The sequence below is a fragment of the Bombus pyrosoma genome, linkage group LG3 (genome assembly GCF_014825855.1).
Source record: "Bombus pyrosoma isolate SC7728 linkage group LG3, ASM1482585v1, whole genome shotgun sequence".
Lineage (NCBI taxonomy): Eukaryota > Metazoa > Arthropoda > Insecta > Hymenoptera > Apidae > Bombus > Bombus pyrosoma.
The window spans coordinates 12,173,687-12,189,939 of NC_057772.1; the positions used below are offsets into that span (position 1 = coordinate 12,173,687).

General features: G+C 40.5%; 2 protein-coding genes across 6 annotated transcripts in view; one reads left to right on the plus strand and one right to left on the minus strand.

Annotated features, from left to right (window-relative positions):
• Positions 1-331: 331 nt before the first annotated feature.
• On the plus strand, positions 332-3,329 carry LOC122565904 (venom carboxylesterase-6-like). Of its 2 annotated transcripts, XM_043722420.1 has the most exons (10): positions 332-483; positions 682-940; positions 1,017-1,131; positions 1,198-1,317; positions 1,540-1,737; positions 1,867-2,042; positions 2,128-2,284; positions 2,358-2,696; positions 2,846-2,969; positions 3,042-3,329. In XM_043722420.1, exons 1-10 carry the CDS (start codon positions 383-385, stop codon positions 3,217-3,219), a joined length of 1,767 nt encoding a protein of 588 aa, XP_043578355.1. In that variant the 5' UTR covers positions 332-382; the 3' UTR covers positions 3,220-3,329. The 2 variants fall into 2 exon arrangements, with proteins under 2 accessions (XP_043578355.1, XP_043578354.1); XM_043722419.1 differs by having other exon boundaries at positions 335-483; positions 1,017-1,317.
• Positions 3,330-6,313: 2,984 nt separating this feature from the next.
• Positions 6,314-16,253, minus strand: part of LOC122565900 (titin-like) — a 60,416-nt gene continuing 50,476 nt past the window's right edge. For 2 of the 4 annotated variants that reach the window (XM_043722399.1, XM_043722397.1), the window contains exons 7-8: positions 8,800-16,253; positions 6,314-8,303 (exon numbers count right to left, since the gene is read on the minus strand). In XM_043722399.1, the coding sequence (XP_043578334.1) occupies positions 8,201-8,303; positions 8,800-16,253 (7,557 nt within the window). In that variant the 3' untranslated portion in view covers positions 6,314-8,200. The remainder of the gene's footprint in view (positions 8,304-8,799) is intronic. The other 2 variants (XM_043722395.1, XM_043722398.1) reach the window with 2 other exon arrangements.

The following is a 16,253-nucleotide window of genomic DNA, read 5'->3' on the forward strand; positions in this document are numbered from 1 at the left end:
CAGTGAGTAGTTGGATCATTTGCTTCATATTTCGTTTTTTTTTAGTGGAAATGTCCACGATTTAAAAACTTCACGTTATTCGTGTTTTAATTTCATATATATATAAATATGAAGTGTATATTAAGAAATTTTTTAATTTTTCCTAATAATTTCGTTATGTTTTTTCTCAATTTTTTGCCATAATGGAATGTTCGTTTACTTAACTTCAAATACAGAGAGCGAAAATTCTTATATTTCCGATGTATTTATATCATCATCAGAATGCGAGCGCTAAATATTTACCTTGCATCAATAGTATTGTGCGATACTTAGCCGAATTCCGGTAAAAGTTTCACATCGAAATTGCGACTTGGCTCCAACGAATGCATTGCCAGCCGGAAAAATGGTGATAGTAGGAGAAAATGCTCGCTTTAGGAAAGATTATGTATTCGCGGTATTTATTTCTTGTGCATCACAGCGGAACAGTGTTTCAATCATTTATTGGTAATTGCTCGATCGTTCTTTAATTTATGTATAATACATTTTGATACTGTATTTTGATAAAAAATATACTGTATATTAGAGATATATTACTATACTATACTATTTATATATTTATCCATGTACATGCTTTACGTATTGGTAAATCGGTAAAAACATATCGTTAATTTAAAAAGTGCATTTTCATATGCTTATCGGCAGTTGTATGGAGGTTATAAAACGCTTGCTGCCGATCAGATATGTACGTAACTTCAAAAGGAACACAATGGAACTATCAGTTATCGCTTTGTTCCTGCTGGGATTTGTGAACTTTTCGTGGCAGAATGAGCGGACACCCAGAGTCAGGACGTCTCTTGGGGACATACGCGGATATTATAAGGTTTCTCGACATGGTAGGAAATACGAGGCGTACGAAGGTATTCCCTATGCGCAACCGCCCGTTGGAAAACTTAGATTCAAAGTACGTAGAACAATCGCGGAAAATTGTGTCAAGAAACTAAAATCCTTTTGATTAACGAAACATGATGAAATTACAGCCACCGCAGCCCGTGCAAGAATGGATAAGTGAGTTACCCGCCGTGGAGAAAGGTTCTGTTTGCACCCAATATGTTACATTATCTACCCCCAAAAATGGAGACAAAGTTACGGGATGTGAGGACTGCTTATATATGAATATTTATATACCGTTCAGGAATGGCAATGAATCCTTGTTACCAGTGATGTTTTGGATTCACGGAGGAGCTTATCAGTTTGGTAGCGGAAACGAAGTTAACGAGACGCTTGTAATGGACCGTGATGTTACCCTGATCACGCTTAATTATCGTGTAGGGCCCTTCGGTGAGAATGATAATGGAAAGGTTTTATTCCAAAAATTTAGTATTAATAGTACCAGTTGACTACTAATTTAAAAGATTTAACTAATTTAATGAATTTAAAAGTCGCTTGATTTTTAGTTGATTTTGTTGGTTTACTCAAATTGATAGACCTTTCGACCACGAAAAGCTAAAAGTATTTACACGTTATACTCATAACAAGATCCGGAAAACGTGTTTGTTTAAGGCTTTCTCAGTACCGGTGACAGTGTAGTACCTGGAAATATGGGATTGAAAGATCAGAACATGGCTTTGCGTTGGGTGTATAATCATATTAGAAGTTTCGGTGGCGATCCGAACCAAATAACTATTTTTGGTTTGAGTGCAGGAGCTGCCAGCGTCCATTATCATTATTTGTCACGCTTAAGTGCTGGTCTTTTCCAAAGTACGTGGTTATTTTTCTTTATGTTATTGTCGAGTTAATATGAGAGAAATTTTATATTTTATATTATATATTTTATATCTTATATTTTACATTATATATTGTATATTTTATATCTTATATTTTATGTAGGAGGAATATCGATAAGTGGCGTGGCACTCACTCCTTGGGCACAGACAAAATATGCTCCTGACAAGGCTAGAAGATTCGCAGCTAGTTTAGGATGTCCAACACGTAATACAAAAGAAATGATCGATTGTCTCCAAACTCGCCCTGCGCGAATTATATCGCAAGCTGTTGGCGAACTGGTGAATTGTTACCATTTTTTTATCTTGACATTGTACAATTACAATTATATTTATTTTCATATAAGTTTCGAATCTTTAATCACAGCCTGATCTTTATGCACCTTTTGGACCAGTTGTTGACAAATATGGACCCAACCCTTTTATCAGTCGTTCGCCAATCGATATTATCGTTAGTGGCGAAGCATACGATGTTCCCTGGATTTCTGGAGTTGTTAGCGAAGAAGGATTATACATCTCTGCAGGTATGATTTTATGCAATAATAGTATTAATTCTATGTGTACTGCCACGTAAAATATATAGCTTTTTTCGAGTAGCATTCGTTGGTAATGATCAACTGTTGAAGCAGTTGAACGATGACTGGGATAATATTGCACCATATTTGTTTGACTACAACGATACACTTCCTCTTAATCAACATAAAGAGGTTGCGGAAAAAATTAGGAAGTATTATTTGGGATCGAAACCTATTGACAGTAATACATCATTGTCGGTGACACATATGATAGGTGATCGGATGTTCGGCGTTGATTTTCAAAAAGCTGTCATTTTGCACGCGAAAATTAACAAAAGTCCGGTGTGGACTTATTACTACAGTTACAGATCTGTGCATAGTATTAGTGAAATTGTGAGTGGTGGTTCTACCAAGAACTTTGGTAAGTTACTTTATAATCTCGTGATTATGGTATTGACAAAATTTAATATTATTATTACTTTATATTATTATACTATATATTCCTAAGCTTAAACCTTACTAATATTCATTAAGTTAATATTTTTCTCTTAAATTTACCGGATGGTTTAGGGGTAAGCCATGGAGATGATGCATTTCTTGTGCTTGGTACTAGAATGTCAAACGTTTCGAGGCCGAGTGACTTGGAAATGCAACAAATATTGCTCGATTTTTACACGTCATTTGCTATAGAGGGGTATGTTACTTTAAATTTTTACGTTTTCTTTAATTTAAATATATTCTTAATAAAAATTTCAAAATACTTCAGTAAACCACGTGCCGGCGATGTTCAATGGCAAACATTAGATCCCAATGAAAAAGAATTTCAATATCTTCATATAGCTAATCCGCAGAACATAAAGATGGAAACTAGTAGCGACTTCGCGAACATAAAGTTCTGGAATACGATCGATTTTAATGAAAACAAAATAAGTGGACAGGAGTAACAAAGAAGAAGCAAATGAACTTAGCTGCTATTCCCTGGCTGTTTATTCTCAACAAAACTATTGACCATGTGTGTGAAATAAATTTTTTAATAATTACTACATGCAACCAATTATGTTGTATCATTTTTGAATAATGTTTTATTCAAATATTCTTTAACTCGAACCATTAATATCCCCTTGTAAGGGAAGGTAGTGAGAATCAGAGAGTAGATCGAAATTAGACATACAAAATCGTTTATTCTATATAAAAGGACACTTTATACTAGCACGTACTGTCAAATCTAACCTACTTCCATACAGTCAGAACCACCGAGATACCCTCGGCTCGCTCGTTTCTTTATGTATCACATATTATTACACGTGGCGAATAATGGATAATTATGCTGATAATAATGGGGATAACTGTCATCATGGTTGTTCGTAATTGATTACAAAAATGAAACAAATAAAGGATGGAGGAGGAAAGTAAACGAACGAACGAAACGAAAGTAGAGAAGACAGAAAGAAGAAATATCCGAGAAATTTATCACGAGCATTTTGAGTATATTCGCGTACTGTGCATAGTTAATATTCGTCTCGCTATTCACAGCATGATCAATTCTAATCTACAATTCGGCTTCCATTGAGAATCGATTTCTATAATCGAAGAATTATCGCGATGCGGTAAACGTTCGCGCTAGAAGACTATTGGCACCAGATAAAAATTGGTCATTCTGTGTATAAATATCATGTATTTATATTTATATATATCTATATTTATATATATAATATGTATAAAGGTGCGTGGCTCGTTTGCGTTGTCAAAGGACACGTTCGTCAGCCGCGACGGATTGATCGATTGTGACACGACGGGGAAGATTTTTACGAACGCTGAGCAGGCAGTCGTTAATTAATTACATGCATCCTATGTGTTCACCATAATTAATATATCTTACGTTACAGTTACACATCTATATCATATAAACGTACCGTCGTAACAACTCGATACTCATTTTACCTTCGGTATAGTACGAGCCACGATATAACGAGATTGTAGAACTTATCAGTAGTCGACAGTACTCATTAGTCAGTAATCATGGTGCTGAGACGAAGGAATTGATAGAAATATGACCACATAAGGACCCACTGTCATGGCCATGTATGTATATGTATGTAATACATGGAATAAAAATTTATATTTACATATATTAAAATCCCTCTTTCTGTTTTTCAATATATTAAAGTACTAATTTGTATTTTTAGCTTTTTATTTAATAATATTAGATGATGATTAATAATAATCTAATTTCTAATTATTAAAAAGTCATTTAATTTTCTACTTAATAAATGAAATAGATTAGTCATAGTTCGTCATTTGCTTTTATTGTGTAATTTTGAATTTAGTATAGGGTTCTATGTGGTTCTACCTACTGTCCTAAAACATTAGTCGATAACACTATTCGACGATTCAAATTACGACCTTGTTGCATCTTAGCCCGTATAATATACTATCGCTATGAGTGGATATTAAGATAAACACTAGGCTCGAGTAATTACTAAAATCGTTAGTTTAAAGAAGAGCCGATTCGATTGCACGTAAGTACTGAAATTACGATTGGTTCGTACGCGAGAAACGTGTTCACGTTTAATCGCAGGGGGAATTATATTTGAAGGTTGTCGAGCTCTGTTAGCTTCAACGTTTTTATAGAAACATATTGTGCTATCGTACTTTCCTAATGGACTGCATTTATGAATAGCAATAAAAACTTTCATTCCTCGAATAGATAGCGCAAGGTGGCCACCCGACCGTGTTTTAATTATAAAAAATATATCATTAATACGTTCATTGTTGATTCGATTTTCACTACCTGTAATGCCATATGCTAATGAATGAATCATTTTCATTTGAGTCCTATTTCGGTATCATATAACTTTATGTATGTGTTCTTCACGAGACTATCCGAAAATTATTTTTTCCAAATTTTGTAACTTTTAACATTTCTCCTTTCATGTTATTATTAGACACAAATAATTATTTTAGAAAATCTATTTCTATATCGTAAAATTCAAGTATTTGCTTGATATGAATTATTAGGAAAATATCTTAAAAAACGTACAATTCCCTTATGTACATATTGTAAAAGTAGGTCAATTCAGATATGCATTGAACGTGTCAATCGACCAACTTAGATTCTACATCACCAACCAAATCGTTCATTTTGAATGTTTAATCTTATTAGTCATGCATTGGTTCACGTACAAAGATTCTACTTTATTTTTAATGCTCCTTAAATATTCGTCTTTGGACTAAATCGACGTATAGACAGTTTAGATATAAAAAAGGTTTTCATGAATTCTATGTATTTTAACTTTATTATCGGATGTGTTTACGTGTAAAGATAATCTTCGAGACAGTGACAGTAATAATATGGCCATTTATATCACGATCGAGTTGCCATTGGAAGCACTATGGTTACACTACGTTCTCCTAATTCCTTCCGGCAGAAATTTCTTCCCTATTCATACTCGTGTTTTTCAGACCGCGTTTACCTGCGAATGTTTCACGTTCGATTGTTTGTCCGCGGAAATTACGAGCTAAATTAACGAACGCATATACAGAAAAGCATTCGACGGGATTCGCTCGAAGACAGAACTTTTTCAGGAAGACAGAACTTTAATACGTGTGGTCTATCGTTCGTATTATAAATTACAGGGATAGCTATCTTGCGCGATACTTTCTGCGATAATAATAGCGTTCGTTCTATTACACCTAAACGGCCCTAAGTTCCGGAGTCTCAAAGCGTTTCTGACAATGTGTTCCACATTCGACTCCTTGTATACGTGAACGAACACTTTCTGCTTGTTCCTCGGGTGTTTTCCACGCGGTATGGTTTAGTAAAATGGGTATCAAATTCTAATTGACTGTTTACGGATAAATCGCAGGAGTGAAGCGGTGGACACGTTATATCGTAGAACCACAATCCCCGCGACACTTTGAGACTAGAGAACGAAGAACGATCATCGTATAGATATAATTAATATGCTTTCATACAAACGTATAGAACATCGTTAAGTGTTATTATTTTAGGGGGTACAGTGTGTATAAAGAATCGTATAAATGTATATATTTATATTTATATATATATTTATATATATATGTATAATGACGCCAGCTCGCCGGAGAAGCAAATTCGCGTTCGGTCCTCCGCGCGAGCCGCTGTTTGAGCTTTGAGATACGCGTACCTTTCGTCTTGTCTTTGTGGCTTTTTCTTTCTTTTCATTTTATCTTTAAAACATATAAATGTACCATGCACACAGACGCACGCACACATACAGGCGCGCGTGCTTGAATACGATCTTAGCTTATTACACGGATCTATCGCGATAAGGAAAGGAATTTACTCGTATGTGCAATTGGCGGAATCGAAATATTAAACGACGACTGACGTCGCCTTGAATCTCAAACTCTAAACATTATAAAATGATATTTCAGATTTATGTATCAAAAGAATAACAAGTTATGTATGTCTGGAATCTATATTCTAAATTATATGCTTATTGTAGAAACTTTTTCAAATATACAATAATTTTAAGTATTATTCTTATTATAATAATAAGAAATAATTTTCAGTTGACATGGTGCGTTTAAATTTTAATGCTTAGGGGATTTTATAATTTTAATACGTCTTTCCCACCAATCTCACATTCGGTGTATTATCGCGTTCGTGATTTATAGGAAGACAAAGGATATTATAAAAATTCTATAGAGGAATGTTGTTGCGTAAAAAATAGTTGGAAGAAATTATTGACTGGTAAGTTTGTCATGGATCTGCGGCGTTGATATTCCTAGTATCTTATCGATCGCATTCGAACACGCGTGAACGTCAGCAGACGTGAGTAGATGTGGACTGATCGTTAGCGCACGACGCGTGTCAGCCATGAAACGATTTGGATCTATCGCGATCGTACGGCAGATCGCCTTGGATCATCGTTGTTCAAGTTTCTACAGTGGTATTACAAGAGCAATGTGCTACGTGGCGCTTACATTTCTTGTCGCGTGAATCGAATTCTCACGCATTCGATCGTACGCGGGAAATCAACAAGGCTTTACGCTAAGAAAAAGATCTCGTGGTTATCCCTCGTACAATCTCTGATATTGCTGTTACAATGTCACTGTATAGGAAATCGTTTCGTATGTACCAAGGTTCGTATATTTTCTTCGCTTTTTTATCTATTTATTTCTTTTTTTGGTCGCGTTCGATTGGAACGCATTTATCGTTTGTATCCCATCACCACATTTAATTCCTAACGACGATTCCTCGAGAATATCAAGCTTCAACGACGATGATCGTGGCTAAAATCAGTGCCGTGTCTGGCTGTCACGGAACGAAAGTTTAGTGCCGCTGTTGTCGGCACTGACGAAGGCACAGTCATAAGTCTCGTACGTTCAGCAACTTTTTTTTCATTAATCGCTTTTTCTCTTCCTTTATAACCATCGTTTTTACGTGTAAAAAAAAAGAAAAAAGATAATGGCGTAAGACATGGAACTATCACGAAATATTTCTCCACTAATATCCCTTTTCGTTCCACTGGTTTGCTTGTTTCTGTTTCACGTTTGGCACTAAAAACGAGCCTTGTTTTACATAGCTAAATTCTTCGTTTCTTTCTTTTTTGTTCCTTTAGTCCCTTCCATTACACGTGCTCATCGATCTCTCCCTCTCTCGCGCTCTCTCTCACTCTCTCTCTCTCGGTCTCTATTCCTATCTCTATCTCATTCTTCCTCTCTTTTTTTTCTCTTTATATAACATAATATAATATAATATAAACGTTTACGGTTTTGGCCACTCAGTTCGTGATCGCCGAAGCACATTACAGTCTGTGTTTCCGCGACATTTAGATAGTTTAGAATATTTTTAATTCACTTTTATACAACACTGATCCTGCTCTAGACTTCCTTGTGCGTATGTTTGTTCGACGGATCCCCGGGATCGTGTTGGTCGGCTCATCTCCTCCTTCTGGCCGTAGCTGCTGCGATCATTTGCCTCAACATCGGCTCCGGACTACACACTCGTGGATCACATTTCATATTGCCATCACCACCGCAACTGAAATTCAAAATCGTTCGTTTCATTAATATTATCGTCGCATCTATTGCAAAATTTCCATTATCCATGGGTTGTAAAACAATTAGACTTTCATTACGTTACTTTTCGTGATACGATTATATTGAAAACCGGGGATTATGCTCGAGATAAACTACTGGTTTGAGGACAATTTTTTATAAGACAATGAGTGTTTCGCTCGTGGCTATTTTACTTTTGATAGTGATTGGTAGTTTGGCCATTTGATGCCATATATTGCTATAGTTAGAATGTAGAGTTTCCGGATGTAGTTATTTTTAAATAGGAAGTATAATTTATTATCATGTCAGTATGTCACTTGATTCCTAAAGAATCTAGCCGAAAATATATGATTTCAAATATGACATAGAATTTGATTAAAATATAAATTTTTTGGCATATATATAATTCCTATTGAGTATAATTTACACTCAGTAGTCTCGAATGGTAATAATTACTTAAAAAGAGACTTTAAACTTACGTGCACTGAAGGCAAGGTCCTGACGCGGACCTAATAACTTCTCCAACACGATACGCTTGTCCGCGAATTTGACAGCCGCTTCGTTTCGCAGCTCCCTTATATGCATGAGCGTGGAAGTGCGGCGGCAACGTGGTTGTCGTCGTGGTCGTCGTTGTGGTGATATTAAGCGACGTGGCCATTGATACAGGACACTCGTATCTTGGACAACAGAATCCACTGATCGGTTCCTCGTGACAACCTGGGATCGGCGGTGGACAGCTTTGTTGCAGACAAATGATGTCGCTTCTGAAGCAGAAGCAGAAGTCGCATGGATCATCTCTTGGAATTTGTTGCGCCGATACATAAACTTTGCCGCCATATCGGCAAGTTCCTGGTCCGTAAATAGCTTGATCATCTTCGTCGTAATCTTCGTCGGGACTCAAGTAACTGCCACCATGTGGAGGGAAGTGTGGATTGTCTTCTCCAGTTACCGATTGATCAGGATATTCAGGAACTTGCGGAGCTAAAGTACTCGTAGGTCGTTCGTATAGACTTGGTAGTATAGGTCGTTCACTGGTTTCAAATGTGTGATTCACTGGTGGAAGATGCTCGCCAAATCCACTTGGCAGTTGACCTTCAGATGGCTCTTCTTTTTCGGTTGTCGAAGGTGCTTCCGGCAATGCAGCTTCTTCTACCTCTTCTTCTTCTTCCTCGGCTGATTCAACCGATGGTTCCGTTGGCAGCTCGTGAGTTTCTCCTTCTTTGTGCTCTTCAGGAAGCGTTGGTTCAATTGTACTCTTTTCTTGAGGCAGTTCCGTTGACGCTGAAACTGCGTGCTCTTCCTCAGGAGCCTTTTCAGTTCCTGGGTGTTCTGCCTCTTGTGTTGAAGTTTCGATTGCTGGTTTGGTAGAAGTTTGTGCTTCTGGAATGCCAGGCTGTGCTTCCGTTTCACCAGGTTGTGTTTCTGTTACTACAGGTTGAGCTTCTGTTACAGCAGGCTGTGTTTCTGTTACTACAGGTTGTGCTTCTGTTACAGCAGGCTGTGCTTCTGTTACAGCAGGCTGTGCTTCTGTTACAGCAGGCTGTGCTTCTGTTACAGCAGGCTGTGCTTCTGTTACAGCAGGTTGTGCTTCTGTTACAGCAGGCCGTGCTTCTGTTACAGCAGGTTGTGCTTCTGTTACAGCAGGCCGTGCTTCTGTTACAGCAGGCTGTGCTTCCGTTACGGCAGGCTGTGCTTCCGTTACGACAGGCTGTGCTTCTGTTACCGCAGGCTGTCCTTCCGTTACGGCAGGCTGTGTTCCCTCTGAAGGTTGACTTGGTTCAGCTTCCTTTGTTGTAGCTTCCGTAGCTTCAGCTGGAGACACTGGAACTTCTCCTTCTTGAGGAGAGGTTGCTTCGGCTTCAGCTACTGGTGTAGTTGATTGCGATAATTCTTCTTCGGTAGTGATAGAAAGCTTAGTTGTCTGTTCTTCAACTTGAGGAATTTTAGTCAAACTTGATGCCAATACATGTTCTTTGAATGAAATACTTTCAGTAGTTTGAGGAATTTCTTTTTCGGATTCAACTGTTTGCTGTTCAGCTTCGACTGGCTTTCCTTCTTCAGGAATCTTCTCAGTTACTTCAGCGGGTTTCTTTTCTTCAAAAAGAGCCTTTTCAGTTACTTCGCCAGGCTTCTCTTCTTCTGGTGCTTTGGTAGCTTGAGCTTCCTCTGGAACTTCACTAGGAAGTTCTTTCTCTGCTGCCTCCGTAGTAATTGCTTCTTCTGGTACTGCAGTTGGAATCTCTTTCTCTGGAACTTCTGGCGTCGGGACCTCTCCTGCGGGAGTTACGTTTTCGGGAGCTTCGGTCGAATATTCTTTTTCATGTGCTTGAAGAGGAACTTGCGGACCTTCAGTAGCTTGCACTGGTCCTTCGGTAGCTTGCACGGGACCTTCAGTAGCTTGCACTGGTCCTTCGGTAGCTTGCACAGTTTCTTCAGTAGCTCGCACTGGTTCTTCGGTAACTTGTACAGGACCTTCAGTAGCTTGCACTGGTCTTTCGGTAGCTTGCACAGGTCCTTCAGTAGCTTGCATTGGTCCTTCGGTAGCTTGCACAGGTCCTTCAGTAGCTTGCACTGGTCCTTCGGTAGCTTGCACAGGGCCTTCAGTAGCTTGCACTGGTTCTTCGGTAGCTTGCACTGGTCCTTCGGTAACTTGCACAGGTTCTTCTGTAGCTTGCGCAGGTCCTTCGGTAGCTTGCGCCGGTCCTTCGGTAGGAAGTGCTTTTTCTGGTATCGCAGGTAGTCCTTGTTCTGTTGCTTCTTCAGTCGCTATCTGCACTGGTATTTCAGTAGAACCAGCCTCGGCAGGTGTCTTAGAAACAGCTTCAGTTACCTTTAAGATTTCCTCTACTGGAGTTGTTTGCTCTTCAACAGTCGTCTGTTCTTGTTCTACTGGTTTTCCCGTTGCTACTTCTTCCGCTGGTTTGCCTGTTGCTTCTTCTTCGACTGGTTTGCCTGTTGCTTTTTCTTCGACTGGTTTGCCTGTTGCTTCTTCTTCGACTGGTTTGCCTGTTGCTTCTTCTTCGACTGGTTTGCCTGTTGCTTCTTCTTCGACTGGTTTGCCTGTTGCTTCTTCTTCGACTGGTTTGCCTGTTGCTTCTTCTTCGACTGGTTTTCCCGTTGCTGCTTCTTCCGCTGGTTTGCCTGTTGCTTCTTCCACAGACGGTACTTCAGTCTTCTGCGTCATTTCTTCTTCCGGTTTTTCTTCCGTCACAGAAGGTTGTTCTTCAGGAGTTGAACCCATTTCACTTGGCACAGTCGTAGCCTTCTCTTCTGTTACACCTTCGCCCTCTGTTAGAGGTTTCTGCCCTTCCATTGTCTGTTCTGGCGAAATTGGAATTTCTTCTGATGCTACTGTGGAACTGATTTCCACAACTGGAGGTAGTGTTGCACTAGGTTGTTCTTTTCTTGTATCTGTAATTTCTTCACCTACCATATCAGGCATTTTGGTCGTCTCTGCAGGTGTCACACCTTCTTTTACAATCGGTTCCTCAGTTCCCTCTTCAGGTTTCTGTTCTCCCACAGTTACAACTTGCATTGTAGTTTCCTCAGATGGTACCACAGATTCTGTCACTTGCTCTTGTTTCTTTGTTACCTCTTCTGGAACTTCAGTTGGTGCTGTAATTTCAGGCACTTTACCTTCAACTATACTTGTTTTCTCAGTACCCGGTTGCTCCTCTGGTTCAATAGGGTGTTCCTTAATTCCTTCTGTAGCCACTTCTTCAGTAGCAGGTGCCCCAGTTTCCTTCTCCACTGAAGGTTGTTCGGTTTGTGTTTGAGGAGAAGTTAATTCAGGAGCTGCTTTCACTGTACTAGCTTCAGGTGTTGCTTCTGTAATAGTTTCCTGAGATACAGGAGATTGCGTAGCTTCCAACGATGGTGTGGTTTCCTCTGCAACAGGTGAAACAGATTCTGCTGTTTCTTTCACCGCTGGTATTACTTCAGGTTGTTGCTCCTCAGGTGGTGGTGTAGTTTCCTGTTCAGGTTTCATTTTAACGATATTTAGTTGTTCTTCAGTGACCCCCTCTTTTTCTGTCGTTTCCTCCGTTTTAGTGGATGTTGAAGGTTGCTCAGTGCTTACCTCAGCAGCTTCGGTAGAACTTGATAACTGTTCCTCGGGTACCTTCACAGGTTGTTCTTCGGGTGTTGTCGTAGTCATCTTAACTACGGTTTCCTTAATTCCGTCTTCTACTGAAGTAGTAGGTATCAAAGGTTGTTCAGTTCTTTCAGGTACGGCATGTTCTTCTTCTGGAGTAGTTTCTGAAACAGTTTCTGGTTCCTTTGTAGTTTCTACACCCATGATTGATGGCGCGGTTATTCCTTCTTCGAGTGCTTCTGTGCTGCTTGGTCCTTCTTTAGTCACACTAGGTGCAGTCATTTCCATTCCTGCCGTTACAGGTGTTTCACTTTCAGTTGGTTTAACAGTTCCCTGTTCCACATGAGTCATTTCATGTTCTTCGCCTGCTGTTACACCTTCTTGTGAAGTAGACACTTCAACAGGTGGTATGGATGTTTTTTCAGATTCTGCTTCACCAGGTTGGACTGTCTGTAATCCACCTTCTGTAATAGGTTGCTCAGGTTGAGCAGGTTTTTCTTCTTCAGCTGGCTTAGTTTCCTTTACTTCTTTTTCTTCGGGCTGTGTTACTGATTCTGGGCCCACAGTAGTGCCTTCTTCTAGTGGTCCTTGAGTTTCAACATTCACTGAAAGTTGACCTTCCGTCACTGCAACCTCTGGCAATATGGAGGAGCTTGGAACTTCAGGTTCCTTGCTTATACCTTCTTCTGAAACTGCAGGTGAAACAGTTATTTGTTCTTCGCCTTCTACAGATTTTTCTCCTTCTTCAGCAGATGGAATGGATGGTTGTTCAGCCGTTGGCCTTATCGTGGTAGAAGCTTCCTTTTCAATTCCAACAGAAGTTTGTTCTTCTTGGACTCCTTCTGTCGTTACAACTGTCTGTTCCCCACTCGCAGCAGTACTTGAAGGTTGCTCTTCAGAAGTCTGCCCTTCGATCGGCTGTTCCGTAGATGGAATCTTGGTTACCTGTTCCTCTGGGATTTTCATAGAAGTGCTTAATACTTCTGGTGAAGTTTCTTTCGCTTCCTCTGGAGGTATTTGACTAGAAGACTCTATCTGTGGAGATACTGGACTAAGAGTTTGTTCTTCAGGCTCTTTGGCAGCTTCTCCAACGGTAGCCGTTTGTACGTGTTCAGGTTCCGCAGATTTCGGAGTCGTTTGCTTTTCTTCGGAGAAACCGGGTGCATGTGTCTGTTCAGTCGTTTCTTCACCGGATATGTGCATTTCTGGTGCCATAGTCGAATGTTCCCTGATAGCTTCCGTTGTGCCTTCCTTCACTGGAACTTCAGCTGTCGGTGATATAGTTTTCTGTTCCTCTTCGTATTTAGGCGTTTCGTGTTCGATCATATGATTATCGGACTCTAACCCTGCTGTAGGCGTCGAGTCACAGGTGTACATCGGGCAACAGGCATCCTTGCTAGTATAAATTGGCATGCAGTTCGATAAATGATTGGGAGGCGGTGGGCATTGAACAAGGTCGCATTGAATGATGCTACTGATGCAACGACATTGAAGTTGGCAAGGGTTGGCTGGAGGAATTATAGAGTTGTTGCTGTAAGATTGTCCTTCGACGAGACAATTGCCTTCTCCTGGAATTGCTGATGGTATATAAGGAGCTTCTGTAGATAATCCTTTTTCTGGAAGTCTTTCAGCCAGAGTGGATTGTTCGGCTATTTGTTCAGTTGTGGCCTTCGGCGCTATTTCTGCATAGGGTGTGGTCTCTTGAATTTCTCCTTCTTTGGGTGTTGTAAGTGATACACCTGGAACTTTCTCTTCTGTAATAGGAGCCTCTGATTCCTTCTTTTGAGAAGCTTGAGTTGTTCCCTCTTCTCTCGATGGAGTTTCAGTTTGAGCTTCTTCGGGAGTAGATACTTCCTGTTCCCCTTCTGGTAATTTCGTTTCTTCAGGTGCTGCTGTTGTCTCAACAGCTCCAGGTTCAACCGGCGACACTTCAGGGGTTTCAGTCATGATACCAACCTCAGGCACTTTAGGTTCTTGCTCGGTTGTTTCACTCTGAATAGCTGCTGTTGATGCTTCAACAGGTAATTCTGGTTTCTGAGTGCTCTCTTCTGCTAATTTTTCTTCCTTAGTAGGCTGCTCTGAAGCTTGTATAGTTGGTTCCGTAGAAGGTTCTTCGTGAATAGTGGGAGTTTTTGTTGTTTGCTCTTGTGACATACTACCCTCTGTTTGTGCTGCCTCAGTGTGCGAAACTTCTTCCGTAACTGTGGTAATGGCAGCTTCTGGACTTTCTTCTGGAAGTTCTGTCAACACTTCAGGTATCTCTTTCGGAGCAGACGAACTAGCAGTTTCTTCTACGCTAGGAACTTCCGTAGGTGCTGTTTCAGGAGTTTCAAAAGGTTTCTCTTCGATTGAACTTTCTGTTGGAATTTCTACAGATACTGGTACAGTTTCCTGAGAAGGAGTGGCTTCACTTGGTTTCTCTTCTACGGTCTTTTCAGTTTGATTTTCCTCTGAAATAGGTCCTTCAGTTGGTTTCTTGTCTGCAACAGGCCCTTCAGTTGGTTTTTCCTCTCCAGCAGGTCCTTCAGTTGGTTTCTCCTCTGCAACAGGCCCTTCAGTTGGTTTTTCCTCTACAGCAGGTCCTTCAGTTGGTTTCTCCTCTGCAATAGGCCCTTCAGTTGGTTTTTCCTCTACAGCAGGTCCTTCAGTTGATTTTTCCTCTTCAACAGGTCCTTCAGTTGGTCTCTCCTCTGCAGCAGGACCTTCAGTTGGTTTCTCCTCTGCAACAGGTCCTTCAGTTGGTTTTTCCTCTACAGCAGGTCCTTCAGTTGGTTTCTCCTCTGCAATAGGCCCTTCAGTTGGTTTTTCCTCCACAGCAGGTCCTTCAGTTGGTTTCTCCTCTGCAACAGGTTCTTCGGTTGGTTTCTCCTCTTCAATAGGCCCTTCGGTTGGTTTTTCCTCTACAACAGGTCCTTCAGTTGGTTTTTCTTCTGCAATAGGTCCTTCAGTTAGTTTCTCCTCTGAAACAGGTCCTTCAGTTGGTTTCTCCTCTGAAACAGGTCCTCCAGTCAGTTTTTCCTCTGCAATAGGCCCTTCGGTTGGTTTTTGTTCTGCAACAGGCTCTTCGGTTGGTTTCTCCTCTGCAATAGGCCCTTCAGTTGGTTTTTCCTCCACAGCAGGTCCTTCAGTTGGTTTCTCCTCTGCAACAGGTCTTTCAGTTTGTTTCTCCTCTGCAACAGGTTCTTCGGTTGGTTTCTCCTCTTCAATAGGCCCTTCGGTTGGTTTTTCCTCTACAACAGGTCCTTCAGTTGGTTTTTCTTCTGCAATAGGTCCTTCAGTTAGTTTCTCCTCTGAAACAGGTCCTTCAGTTGGTTTCTCCTCTGAAACAGGTCCTTCAGTTGGTTTTTCCGCTCCAGCAGGTCCTTCAGTTGGTTTCTCCTCTACAACAGGTCCCTCAGTTGGTTTTTCCTCTACAACAGGTCCTTCAGTTGGTGTTTCCTCTGCAATAGGCCCTTCAGTTGGTTTTTCCTCTGCGACAGGCGCTTCGGTTGGTTTTTCCTCTCCAGCAGGTCCTTCAGTTGGTTTTTGCTCTCCAGCAGGTCCTTCCGTTGGCTTCTCCTCTGCAACAGGTCCTTCAGTTGGTTTCTCCTCTGCGATTGGTCCTTCAGTTGGTTTTTCCTCTACAGCAGGTCCTTCAGTTGGTTTCTCCTCTGCGATTGGTCCTTCAGTTGGTTTTTCCTCTACAGCAGGTCCTTCAGTTGGTTTTTCTTCTGCAACAGGTCCTTCAGTTGGTTTTTCTTCTGCAACAGGTCCTTCAGTTGGTTTCTCCTCTCCAGCAGGTCCTTCAGTTGGTTTCTCCTCTGCAACAGGTCCTTCAGTTGGTTTTTCCTCTACAGCAGG

Bases quoted from the DNA above. Each gene is read 5' to 3' on its own strand.
- LOC122565904 (XM_043722419.1), top strand. From the start codon at position 383: ATGGTGATAGTAGGAGAAAATGCTCGCTTTAGGAAAGATTATGTATTC. The intron at 2,285-2,357 runs GTATGATTTTAT...TTTTTCGAGTAG, and splicing joins AGGATTATACATCTCTGCAG to CATTCGTTGGTAATGATCAA. The intron at 2,970-3,041 runs GTATGTTACTTT...AAAATACTTCAG, and splicing joins ACGTCATTTGCTATAGAGGG to TAAACCACGTGCCGGCGATG.